This window comes from Phaenicophaeus curvirostris, chromosome Z (assembly GCF_032191515.1).
Source record: "Phaenicophaeus curvirostris isolate KB17595 chromosome Z, BPBGC_Pcur_1.0, whole genome shotgun sequence".
Classification (NCBI taxonomy): Eukaryota; Metazoa; Chordata; class Aves; order Cuculiformes; family Cuculidae; genus Phaenicophaeus; species Phaenicophaeus curvirostris.
This window is the reverse complement of record NC_091431.1, coordinates 64,672,330-64,685,946: the sequence shown is the minus strand read 5'-3', so window position 1 is coordinate 64,685,946 and position 13,617 is coordinate 64,672,330. Positions and strand designations below refer to the sequence as shown.

Sequence of the window (13,617 nt, the reverse complement as noted above, 5' to 3'; positions counted from 1 at the left end):
TTGCTAAGACTGAAATAAACAGACCCTCAAACACTGATAGGCAGCAGACAGTGTCTAGACCACCTTAGTTACTTCTGCTACACGGCACTGAACTTTCCTCTTTCCTGAACTGACAGCGCCTCTTCCACCAAGCACAGCACAGCTTCCTCCTCAGAACAGCCTGTTAAAACCAAGCCTGTAACTAGAAATGCTGTGTCAGCACAGATTGTCAAGTTTGCTGTGGCTTAAGGTATTGCTTGCAAAATCCAAGCTTAAACATACATTCTCATTTCAGGACAAATACGTTAAAAGTATATTTTATTGATGTTCTCTGAACAGCCCGCTAGAGAGAATGACAGTATTAAAAAAAACCCCAAAACTGTAAAGCTTCTAGCTTGCATTCAGTGTAAAAACTTGGAGGTAAAAACAGAAGCCTAGAGTAAAAATATTAAGTACGTTTCCAATCCCACAGTGCAGAAAACCAATAACAATGGTATTTGCTTTACATTAGATGTGTTCCCATGTTTAATTCCACATATATGTTACTCTTCTACATAAACTTCTGATAACTTCTATACAAATAAGATGTCCATCTGTTCTTTAATATAAATAAGTAATCTTCATGACTGACACATTACAACAGTTTGATCAAAAGTATAGAAAAATCCATTTATTTTTTTTATAATGGCAGTGTTTAAATATCCCCTTGAATGCAGATGACTGTAGAATAATAGTTATTTCTTCATCATAAAAATGCACTGCTCATTCAACATGCAAAGCATTATTGCATACATGAGTCACTTGCACTACAATAATAGAGTCTGAAAGACATGTGCTGGACAGCCCATTCTTGCAAGTGCTAACTGTAAGGTCTTCTGTATCACAGAAGAAAGCATAAGTACTAGTGTATTTTTAAATAAAACAATACAAACTCAAGTATTGTCCTCGCACTACTAAGACTTAAGGCAATCAAGCTGGGAAACCTCAGTTTGGCATAGCTGCATTAAGCTCTCACCATTTCCCAACTAATGCATTTAAATATGTTACAATAAACTCTTTTTTTTTGAGAGCTGCTGATACACTTTTGCTATACATGTTAACAACTCAGTGTGAAGTGACTGGTCAGTAACCTAGCTTAATATCCCCAACTACACTGAGCTGCTCCAGGTTACGCAACAGCCAAGTTTTCCAGCATGGATTTCTAAATTGGTATGAGCATAGAGAAAATACTCAATGTCTGCCCTCTCAGTGTAACTGATCTTATCACTTGCATCCATTCTTGGGGTATTCTAGAATTTAAGGGTTTAAAATAGATTTGACAGTCACCTAATATTCAGCTTTACAAAGGGCAATTATTTGCAGTAGAAATACTTTATACATAAACATACACACAGTAGATCAAAGTCAACAGGTGTTTCTCTATGGCTTTTTTCACTGAGGTACTGTTAGAACATCCAGCAACAGGATGCAAGTGTTCATCTGGTATGAACGCCACATTCATAATCAGTACCACCAACTCATGACAAGTGGCACCACACTGCAAATCCGACTTCACTGTGGGATTACAGAAAGAGTCTCCCCTTCCATGTGAAGGGTCTCAGTGCAAGCTACAGAAAGCCTCAAAGGCAACTGGCATAAAGAGGGAAAGTAAAAATGAAACTCTCACTATATTAAAAGGAGATAAAAAATACAGCAAATTAAGAATCTCACAGTCAGGCCACTTCTTACAGTTAAAAGAAAATATTTGGGACTTAATATTCCAAGGCAGCAAGGGCATATAGCACAGCAGCCACACAATGAGACTTGAAATGTGTAGTTAAGCTCTTGCATCTGATCCTTAAGCTAGGTGCATGCACAGGCTTAGGGCGGCCAAGCTGCTATGGTAATACTGCACACAGTGAAATGCTGCAAGCCAGAGATAAGCATTGTCAGAAAAGATGAGGTCGACAAGCACACGACTTCAGCTGATGCCACAGCAGACATAAAATCCCAGGTGACCACAAGTTCATTCCTCAGCTTTAAAACGTTACTTGCGAATGCACATGTTACCGTACTTCCCCTGTTTGTTTTACACGGTGTGGGGGGAAATGCAGATGTATTGACAGTCCCTAGTCATGGTCCTTCCAATTCAGGTACTCTTAGCATAAGGAGAAGAAGTTTTATTTTAAAATAGTGATTGTTGCTGTATCTATTTAGTATTCTATCTTTACATCAGAAAATAATGGGGTTTGTGGTGGTTTTTTTGGATTTTTTTACTAAGTGGCCAAACGGCTACTGCAGCCCAGACACCCATTTTTATTATACTTATGCTAAAAATGTGTTTCTGCAATAAATACTTCTAGAGTGAAACAGAAATTCAAAATACACTCAGTTAATTGTGGCAACTAATTCTTTCCAACCAAGCTGTTTTTTAACTCCACAAACACAGTAAACAGGCTGCAGATGCTTGACTCAGTTCTTTATGCAATACAGCAAAACATATAAAACTTTGAGCTTAGCCACATACAACTCATTAATTTATATACAATTTATGACATATCGCCACTTAGATCAACAAATTCGTCATCCCTCTTGACTAAGTCATCTTCATCTTCCAAGTCTTTCCAGGTGCTAGTAGGTAAAGCTGGTTTGATAGACTGTCTCTGAAGTAAAGCAAATGGAAACAAGGAGGACAAACGGGCAGAATTTCTCAGCATTGGAACAGAATGTACATTCCCAGAAATAGCTTGACTATGTTCTTCATCCATTTTTACCTGCAAGCTTTGCACCTCCTCCATCAAGTCCAAAATCTTGGCAGCTGTAGCTATTGTACCACCACCATGGAGCTGGGCTTCAGGAATCCATCGTAAATACCGTTGTGCCCAGACTTTGATTTCAGGGCCATCGATGCGAGGTAGCAGAAGACCATGATAGTCAACAGGTTTACTATGCCAGCTATCATAAAATTCCCTGAAGCTATTAGGAGGTTCATCTGAAGAATTTATGAGCTTGCCAAATCTTTTACCCAGAATGTTTTTAATTAAGTGATCTGTTTCCTCCCTGAAAAATCCTCGCTTCGTGGAAGGTTTTGTTTGTGTCAATGGCAAAGAAAGTTGCCGTTGATGCTTTAGAAGGAAAGAAAAGAAAAATATACTGAGATAAATATTGATGGGACTTCAGAATACATCTTAAGAAAAACATAACTTGTACTCAGAAAATACATAAAAGCAACGAAGTCACTTAAACACAGCCACTGCTTTGCTCTATAACCTAGAACTGTTAATCATTGATGGCTAATCCACCAAGTAAGCTGCCTGGAGGAGAGGGACCTGGAGGTGTTGGTTGACAGCCGTCTGAACATGAGCCAGCAGTGGCCCAGGTGGCCAAGAAGGCCAATGGCATCTTGGCTTGGATCAGAAACGGTGTGACCAGCAGGTCCAGGGAGATTACTCTGCCTCTATACTCTGCACTGGTGAGACCGCACCTCGAGTACTGTGTTCAGTTCTGGGCCCTTAACTACAAGAAGGATGTTGAGTCCAGAGAAGAGCAACGAGGCTGGTGAAGGGGCTGGAGAACAAGTCTTATGAGGAGCCGTTGAGAGAGCTGGAGTTGTTTAGCCTGGAGAAGAGGAGGCTGAAGGAAGACCTTATTGCTCTCTGCAAGTACCTGGAAGGAGACTGCAGAGAGGAGGGTGCTGGCCTCTTCTCCCAAGTGACAGGGGACAGGACAAGAGAGAATGGCCTCAAGCTGCACCAGGGAATGCTCAGACTGGACATCAGAAAGGGTGATTGAGCACTGGCAGAGGCTGCCCAGGGAGGTGGTTGAGTCACCATCCCTGGAAGGTGTTTAAAAGACAGGGAGATAAGGTGCTCAGGGACATGGTTTAGTGGCAGATAGGAATGGTTGGACTCAGTGATCCAAGAGGTCTTTTCCAGCCTGGTGATTCTTTGAGTTTATGATCAAATACTTAACACAGCACACTTCATATTCCCAGATACCTTCCCCACACTGTAACTATAACAACGAAGTAACAATGAATAAGGTGTTTTTCTTTGAAAAAGGAGAACTCTTCACATACATTCAAGAATTACACAGACTTCCGTGTTTCCTTTAAGCTATCTATCACTTGAGGATGCTTTGTACATAACAGAATTTAACTAACAGGGAATTGAAAGAGGATACTCTCAACAAACTTCTTACTGAAGTGTAATGAAGTGGTCCACCCATAATCCTCCATAACTCAACAACAGTTTCTGTTGTTGTTGTCCCCCTCCCCCTCCAAGAGCGCGCACACACATTCCAATTACACTCACACAAAATTAGGGAGGTCATTATAATCCTCCTTCATATTTCAATTCAGTACTCTGTGGAATAACGAAATAAACTCACTCCAAACAACTGAACTGCAGTTATCACAGTTAACATGAGTAACCACTACACTTACATAGAATTACGAAAAGCATAACAGATCCCTAGTATAAAGGAATCCCTAAGGTCACAGCTATGCACAGTAGCTGCAAAGCCATGACTTATAACTGAGGTGGGTGCAAATTGCATTCTTAAGATAGATTCAGGTGAGTTTGAGGTGGACATGTATTTTGTAAATTAAAAACTTCACACCAATACTTCACTGTGAGTACATTTGAAGCATGAGTTGTGCAAAATACTTATATAATATAAAAAAAATAAAATAGTTAAACAACACACATCTTACTTTGAATCGTGCAGTTTTCCGTTGACTTTTATCTGGTTTTGGCTTCTCTGCATAAAGAGGGTTGTTCAGGAAAGCCTGGGCCTTGGGGTCAAACTGCACAGACCAGTCCCACACAGTCAGAAATCTGAAAGGACCACTTTGTGTCTTAAGGCTTTCACCACTCTGCCAAAACAAACAGGTCACAACTAATACTGCTAGGAAGGAATTCTGACCAAGTCAAGGTGAAATTAAGAAACTGGCTTTTCACAGAAAAGGCCAAAGAGTTGCAACAACACACAGTTCCTATGTATTCAATAGCTGAACATTATTAGATTTGAGTATAGACACAAAGGATCTCTCTGCATAATTAACTCTAACTTCAGGCAGTATTTCATTTCAACAGTGCAATCAGACAGCACCAAGAATGGCTGCCACTGTTTAAAATTAGCTTAAACAATCCAAGGAAAAAAGAGTTCTCAAAGTTGGGCCGGGGAGACACTTGAAATTTTCAAATGTAGGGGGCATATTAGGATTTGCAGTATAAACCTCTCCAAACACCAAGAGTTAATTGCAGTTATGCAGTGCTACCAGTTTAAATTTTATGATCAATGCTTTATTTACATGCAAGACAGCAATCTCAATTTTTTTGTCCACAATTGCTTCTAGCTTCTGAGGCTAGAGACAAGCATGAACCAAATGTAAATCAACATTCAGGAAATGTTGATTTTGGAAGAGAACAGAAGACACTATACAGCCATTTAATAGATAACTTATTCTGCAGGACAGAAGGATATTCCTCTTAAAGTTAAGGAGCTCCATTTTCACTGAAGAGCAGTAAACACGAACCCACAGCCAAACATTAGGAGGAATATGTTCCTGAGTTATCTTCCTTTTGTCATTATAAACTCTTAAGTACTGAACTTGACTCATTACACCCAAATCTGCACTCATTCGCCCTCCAAGACACCAGCCTTCATATAAGTATGGAAAAATGTGCTGCTAGGGACTTTTTTTTTAGTTTTCCTTGCTTGCTAGTCAAACCTGTTCAACAAATTGCATCCACAAAATTACAAATCCTTACCGTGTTAGTGTCTTTTTGATGTTGTGAGTTGAAGAAGAAAGTGCTAAAAATAGGCACATAGAGGCTGTCTGACAAGACAGTTAAGTAAGTTTCTGTGAACTCAAATGCTGGAGGATACTGTTGTACCAACTGCCAAACGCAATTTAGCAGGAGCAGAAAAATGGGAGCCTAAGTTAAGAAAATATTTCATCAGTTTAAAAAAAAAAAAGTATGTTTCACCATGCAGAGTACTTATAGTATGTAGTGTCTCTAAATACAGATCTCAAGTAAAACAATCTGGTTAACTGCAGAACTGCTGCATACAACTGTGGCTGAAGCCTGAGGAATATGTTCTGAGTTGTCCTTGCCAACAGTTGACAGAAGAGATGAACACTTTCTAACCTGAATTTGCAGACATAAACTTGCTATTAAAGTTGTTGCTATGCAGCCTTTTAAAGTTGGCAAATAATAAGATAGTTTATAGCAATTCTTTATCAGAATCAGTTTACACTTACAATTTTTATTCTGTATGGTAATTTGATCTATTTGCAAAATATAAACAAAAATGGAGAGGTGAGACTGCAACATTTAGCAAGACAGTATAAACTCCAGATGTGACAAGAATAGGCAGTTCACTTGAATTATTTCTTCGGACACTACTACCATTTAACAATTTATAAGGACATGAAATGTCCTTAGTCAAAAGTCAAAAGACTTCAAGACTGAATGGGAAATTTTACATTTGTTCTCTTTATTTACAAAGACAACTCTAAACTCTAAACAGCAAAAATGGTACAAGAACTGTACAAAACATCAACCCATAAAACAAAATGAAAAATTAAAGATCCTGGAACTTCTGGATTGATATCTAAACCCCTTCTTATGCAGACTAAATTTTTAAACAGTAAGTAAGTAATAGAAGAAATCATACCTCCTCTTTGTCACTTTTATGTAAGTGATTACAACGATCCAAAAAGCCATGTCCTCCAGCTACCCACTCCTTCTGAATAAGGCTCTGAAACCCTGACTTTGTTCTGCTGTGTGAGTCCGTCATCACTTGAACCAGACTAGAGATTACACAGCACAGATCAGTAGCACTCTCTTCTACAGAACAGAACAGAAACCACATTGTCAACTAAGCCACTCCTAAAACTCTGGGTTAGAAAGCAACGTACTGTTAGCTTCACATGAACAAAACTGTATTTCAAGATTAGAGAAGCACAATTTGTTTGAAGTGTTACACCAGAGAGTTAATCCATGTTTCAAATACATTCTTTGTGAAAATGTACAGTTTCTTGTACACTTAGACTAGGATAATGCTTTGATTATAAAACCTGAAAACCCCTAGCTTTTATTACTATAATTTTGATGCCTACGCTCCCCAGGCTCCAACAATGCACTCACTGCCCCTCCTGCCCCATGCCACCAGGCCAGCTGTCTGCCCTCACCCTTCCTGTCCTGCACGCATCTTATCACAAGGTGTGAAATGGCCTTCTCATGAAACATGCATTCCCCAACCTTAAGGGTTCTTCTAGAAACATCTCTTCCCTCTGCTAGGGTGGCAGCAGTGTGTGGAAAAAACAACTAAATAACTTATCCAAAAATAGCTTAATGGTTACCATGTAGTTTGGTTTTCCACACAATCGCTTTACTCAATCTAGGAAAGCAAACTGCTCAAGATGTGTACAAGAAGCATATTCTTTTATATGCTTTTAATAAAAAGACTATGTAGTATTCAGTGTCTATTTAGAACATTGAAAAGTCTTTCTAGAAAGGCCTTCATGCTCCACATTCTTTGTCGTGTTTGCCTGCTCACTCCTTGAAATTACAGCAAAAGGTCTAGAAGACCTATAATAAAATAAGCTAGGAAACAGGAACGCATAAACAAGAGGTAGCATGGGTCTCCTGCCAGTTTACCAGCAGCCTTCTCATTTACACTATACTTCTCTTAGCTGGAACTATGCTCACTGAGTTTTTTAATAGCAGGAAGTATTTCCAGGAGTGTGAGATGTAGGTGTTTGGTACTTTAGGTACTCTCTGGACTTCACCAGCTTCTACCATAATTATAAACATGACAGGTAAATCTACATGTAAAGAAAGAAAAAGAAATTTAAAAAATGTGTAAGATAATCTCATTAAATTCTCACCTATAAGGAGAACGTTTGTGTGCTGTCTTTCCAGACACTCCACAACTTCAATTGCTTTCTTCAAGACTCTCCTGTTGCAATACAGGAAAAAACACATCAACATTTCCACAGAGTTCTTTACAATTAAGTTTCTTACATTAGCTTCCCTAAAAGGGATTAGAATGTCATACTGAACTTGATGAGTCCTTTAAAACAATAAAATCTATGCTTGGCTTGTGTAAATGAAGAACTGTTTAGCCTCCAAGAGGTATCCTTACTTGGCCATTGGTCATGCATTTCCAGTTATCTTTGTACATTTGTAATGTAATACTTTATTTTCTATCAACAGAAGCCACCACACACATACACTGAAATATTACAATTGCTAAAAGCAGGATCCTTATCCTGGAAAGACTCAACATCACCACACTTACGTTTCAGTCTGCTGCATCCCACATTTGTCCCATAATTGTTTTTAAGAGGCTGAGGGAAAGATCAGCAATCAAATCTTGCAAATAGGCAGACAAAATTTATTCAGAGGTTATAATTACATAAGGAAGACTGAATGGAATTAAAGATCACATAAACCCAGATGTAACGGCATTGGCTTCTAGACCTAAGTCTTCACAAAGTTGGTTATCTTCTGTGTAAGTTTGTGTAAAGATTAGGATTCTCACAGTTGTTCAGGTCACTAATAGAAGCCGACAGCTTATTTCATAAGTGTGGAGTTGTCAGATTCTTTATTCTAGAATCTAAAATAGCTGAGAAGGCATTCCTGCTAACTGCAGAAGCCAAGAACAGGCTGATCCAGGAAGCAACTGGATCCAAGTATGGAAATGACCAGTCTCAAAACAACATAAGGACAGGAACTTGGGATGGGGTTTACTTTAAACCATTTCTGATTCTGGTTATGTCAATGCGTTTCTCAACATATGATCTTCACCCAGAACCTCTCATTCAAGATATATTTAAATCCTGAATTAAGGAAGGACTAACTATAAACATTTATTAATTGTTACTAAGACTAGAAAAAAAAAGAAGCTGATGGCAGAAGTGCTTCATGATAACAAGCTGCTCACAGAATAAACTGGCAGACAATACAGCTAGCACAAAGTAACACTGAAAACAAATAAAACCCCTCAACATTCCACTATAACAAGCCTTGAGTTAGCCAACACCATTCCAACACTTACTGTGGACTGCTGAGAGAAGAAAAAAGAACTTGAGGAACAGTCAGGAGAGGAAGGGGACAAAACTGAGAACAACTGTCATTTTATAAATCTTTGGTGGGCTAACATCTTGAATACTGCAGTTCATCCCGTCCTAAAGGATTTACAGAAGTAGAGAGTACAGAGAAGAATGGCAAGGCTAGTCAGAGACACAGAATAGGTTTCATGCAAGAAATAAACAGGATTCTTCAGTTTTGAAAGAAGGTGACTGAGTGAAGGTTTTAATAGGTTTGCTGAAGAGTTGTAATTAGAATGATCTGCTGCTTCTCACATCCTTTAATGTGGGAGGCTTAACACAAACCTCCACTGTAAAAATACTGTCTCAAGTTGTAGAAATAAGATATATAAGAGGAACCATAGGTCTGTCTTAATTTTCTTTCCTACTGGAGGTGAAGGATGTCGTCGTAATTCAAGAAACTAGCTAGAAAACCCAGCATAAATGCATTTAACAACAATCTGAAACTCGGAAAGTTACAGATAGAACAAACCTGATGATCTCTAGCCAGTTTGTGCTTTCCAGTAACGAAAACCATTTCACATCAGTTGCCCAGAAGTCTGTACTGTTATCTGAAAAACAAAACCAAACAAAAACATGGTTTGTTCACATATACGTAGTGCTAATTAACAGCCATCTTCAGTTATGAACTGTTATAAAACAATTAATAGTAAGGAATCAATAAATCCTAATCGATCGATATTAAAGTTGACACTATCTAAATAAGGAAGTAAGGCAGACCTACAAACATTAGTCACTTTTTATAGCACTGCTGCCTTTTAGAAAAAGTATGCTGTAGTTTCATAGCAACCAAACAAAGTAAATAAATCTGTTGAAAAATATGTGAAAGGAAAAGAAAAGAATTTTCAGAGAGGCGATGGTTCTTCAGTTTCCAGTTGCCTTGACTCTAAAGCATGAGCAATATGAAGTTTAACATGAGGACACTGGATTTTGAATGTCACTACCATTAAGTCAGAAACACAAGTGGGTTTTAGAAGGAGGTTACATACATGTATGGAACATTCCTGGAAAAGGTTTTAAACAGTTTCCACTGCAACTGAAGAGGCATTACAGAACACTGAAAGTAGAATAGCCAAGATAAACCAGGAGGCCAGGGGCAATACCACAAAGTCATTAGTGAAGTTCAACAAAGGCAAGTGTAGAGTTCTGCATCTGTGGGGGGAATAACCCCATGCACCAGTGGAGTTGAGGGGTTGACTGGCTGGAAAATATCTCCATGGAGAAGGACCTGGGAGTCCTGGTGGACAATAAGTTGACCATGAGCTAGCAATGTGCCCTTGTGACCAAGAAGGTCAGTGATATCCTTATTTTAAAAGCTGTCAGACAAAGACACTTAATGGAATGCAGTTTTACTCCTTTCAAGTGGACTTATTTACATTACCCATGTTTAGCCCCACGGCCAGAGTGACAGAATTTTAATCCAAGCTCATGTTTCATACATTTTGCGATGTGGCTAGTTTGCAACAAAAGCTAAGGCAAAAATCAATTAGCATTTAGTCTCAACTCTTGACATAGCAATAAGGCTTAAACAGTTAATACTTCACATTCAATTTCAGTGGACCACAGATGATGGAAAAAAGCTCTCCCATGAACTTCAATCCCACTAACATTTAAACTCCATGTTTACTCTCTTTGAAAGTCACTTTCAGATACTGTGACTGCTCAGCAAGAGGTAGTAAGTGTAAGAACTACAAACCTCAGTTAAGACCAGACATAAGCACAGTCTTCAGTTATATATTCAATAATCTGCTTCTAACAACTGTTAAAAGCAAGACACCAGTCAAGACAAGGACTGCATTTATAAGACACAAACCAGCATTGTTATGCTTTGGATCTCAGTCATTTTAGAGCCAAAATACTAAAACTTGACTTACCAATCAAAAACAGCTGTTTAAATCTTGTGTATGCAGTCTGGATATCTTGCAGAGATGGAAGGCTGCTTGACAAGTCATCCATCTTCAGAAGTTCATAGGGTGGTTTGCTAATTGTCTTATAGATTCTAAATCAAATCATCAAGAGATTAAACCTTCTGCTTCACAAGTCAAATAATGCACTAACTACCACTAAAGACAAAGTTAATAGGCATGGTTCAGGAAACAGTTGTAAGACAAAAAGATAAACACCCTGGAAAGCTAATGGCCTCCATGCATTTTTAATACTTGCTGGAAGCCAGCCTATGAGCATATGGTAAGTTTTGCTGCTTTTAACTGTTACACTAATAAAATGATATTTGTGCCTATTTGTGCAGTAAGCAATATTACAAGCATTACTTGATTTTTACTGGTACACAGAATCACTAGGTTGGAAAAGACCTCCAAGATCATTGAGTCCAACCGTACTTCTTTAGTACTGACTTCCCCAGACACACCAGAATTACTTTACTAGCAAGCCGTGTAGAGTGCAATCCAGAAAGAGGAGATGGATAGCAACAGCCAAACTTCCCAGTAGATGCTTATAATTTTTTATGATTTTTACCAACCAAATTACATTCCAATACCTAGCTGCCGAGGCTGCTAATGAAAAACACAACTGAAAGAGAGAAGAAACAATCTGGACTCAAACAAGACTATATTCCTGCCTTGTATTTCCCTACATATCTGCTATTCTTTTCACTAGGAGGAGAGTAAAAAGTACCAGGCCAGACAGAGCTTTGGTTTGGACACAGTGTCGCCTTTTGTTCAGACACCATCACTCAGATGAACATCAGCTTAGCAAATACCTCTGATGTCCTGCTGGCTTTTTATTATAAAGATTTGAGGAAATCTGCTCTGGTAGATACTTCAGAACTGAAGCCTTGCAGGCACCTGTCCACATAGGACAGAGTACTTCATTTCCTGCATGCTGCAGCTCAGAAGCCTGCATTAAGTGAGAACTACAGGAGTCCACATCAGAACTGCATGTTACTAGACCTACCAGAAAGTACATCATATAGGAGAACTGAGGCAAAGCAATCATTTGTCAGTTACAATACTTCTTCCAAATTGAAGCAAGCAATATGTACTAGATCTGGCTCTAAACAACTTTTATTGAAAAAGAAGCTGTTAATTTTAAACATCTGCTGTGTTCTTGTGTTCTGACTACTATTACGATGGTACATGAACACACCCTTATTTACAATTTTTAGATATATTTTTATTAGTGTTTAACCACCAGCACTGAATAGCAGAGAAAACCACCAGTACTGCCCCAAGTTCAGATGGCCACAGACAAGAGATAAAAATATCAATTGCTGCCTTGTTACAGCTTACTGATAGTTCTACTTACTTGCACACTATGAAACAGCATTATAAAGAGCTGTAAGTCACGTAAACTTCCCCATTTCAGGGAAGAATCATCAGACGATCCACAGGAAGAGTCAAAAGCCTTTCCAATGCAAGTATAATTAATTTTACAAACGAGGTTTTAAGAGCTTTAGCAAGATATTTTCTGTTAGGTCTGTGTGATTAACAGGTTCTCCATCTACTAGGAGAAAAAAGCTGGTGGTGAAGCAGTACAAATTGCGCATGCTAGCCTGAGGTAATAGCTGGCTAATAACAAAGAAGTTCTCCCCAGGACACCTAACAGGTTAAAAAAAGCCAGAAAAAAAACTCCCAAACACAGTGAGTCATTACTGTAACTCTCAGCTAGGGACTTGCCCTCTTCCCCTTACGTTAACTTTGGCATTTTTCAGACTGCTGAGCTAGTTCAGCTCACTAACTCAGCTGAAGAAAAGTGCTCTCTCCCATTGTACCTGGAACTAGCAGGAGTGAACTCAAGATTGTCTCAGTCATTGTAGGTCACTTTATATAAACTTATTTAAGAACACAAATCTAGTTCTAAGAAGACAATAGAGTTCAGAGATATTTAAAACTCTGCTTGCAAATTCACGTTTAGAGATGGACTCCAGACTACACTTAAATGAAAATGTTACTGAGCCCATCGTCTAGCGCTATTTTAACTGTGATTAAGGCATACAAACTTTGGTGCTGCTTTACCTAATAACAAGCTATGGTTTGTACCAAGATTCATCCGAGATATATATGTGTATTTCCACAAATAAGTCTTCAGTAACATTATGGTCCTGCACAATTGACCCATGCTGCTAGGCTTAAACCCATTCCACTACAGAAAACTACTTTTAGATCTAGAACTTGTTTCCTAATGCGTGCAAGCTTAAAGATATAGCATATATGGAAAAGAGAAGCAAGGTTCATACCAAGCAAAGTGTTGTGGACAGAATAGCTATTACTGACCCATCCAAGAAGGCTTTTTGCGTTTGTGCAGTGCTGTCATCCTGCTCTTTGGGAAACGCAGACATTTTGAGAAGAGCAGCACCATTATGGCAAGACCAACACCAAATCTGCAGAAAGACATTTACTGGGTGATAAAAATTGGTAAACTGTCCTGTACAAAGTATTTACTTAAGTGACTGAGAGATTAGAATAAATTTCTGTGCTGCGATTTATTCAATTTTTATTGTATTCAATGAACCCATCAATAGCAGCAAACTTCTTCGTCTGCACCAAAACTACATGCCTCAGCACAATGAGTTATCA

General features: G+C 38.6%; 1 protein-coding gene across 1 annotated transcript in view; it reads right to left on the bottom strand.

Moving 5' to 3' along the window:
• Nucleotides 1-277: 277 nt before the first annotated feature.
• Nucleotides 278-13,617, bottom strand: part of MTMR12 (myotubularin related protein 12) — a 31,560-nt gene continuing 18,220 nt past the window's right edge. Inside the window, exons 9-16 of the mRNA XM_069880099.1 lie at nucleotides 13,315-13,421; nucleotides 10,957-11,081; nucleotides 9,555-9,633; nucleotides 7,859-7,929; nucleotides 6,643-6,815; nucleotides 5,733-5,900; nucleotides 4,673-4,834; nucleotides 278-3,083 (exon numbers count right to left, since the gene is read on the bottom strand). Coding sequence (XP_069736200.1) covers nucleotides 2,508-3,083; nucleotides 4,673-4,834; nucleotides 5,733-5,900; nucleotides 6,643-6,815; nucleotides 7,859-7,929; nucleotides 9,555-9,633; nucleotides 10,957-11,081; nucleotides 13,315-13,421 — 1,461 coding nt within the window. The 3' untranslated portion in view covers nucleotides 278-2,507. The remainder of the gene's footprint in view (nucleotides 3,084-4,672; nucleotides 4,835-5,732; nucleotides 5,901-6,642; nucleotides 6,816-7,858; nucleotides 7,930-9,554; nucleotides 9,634-10,956; nucleotides 11,082-13,314; nucleotides 13,422-13,617) is intronic.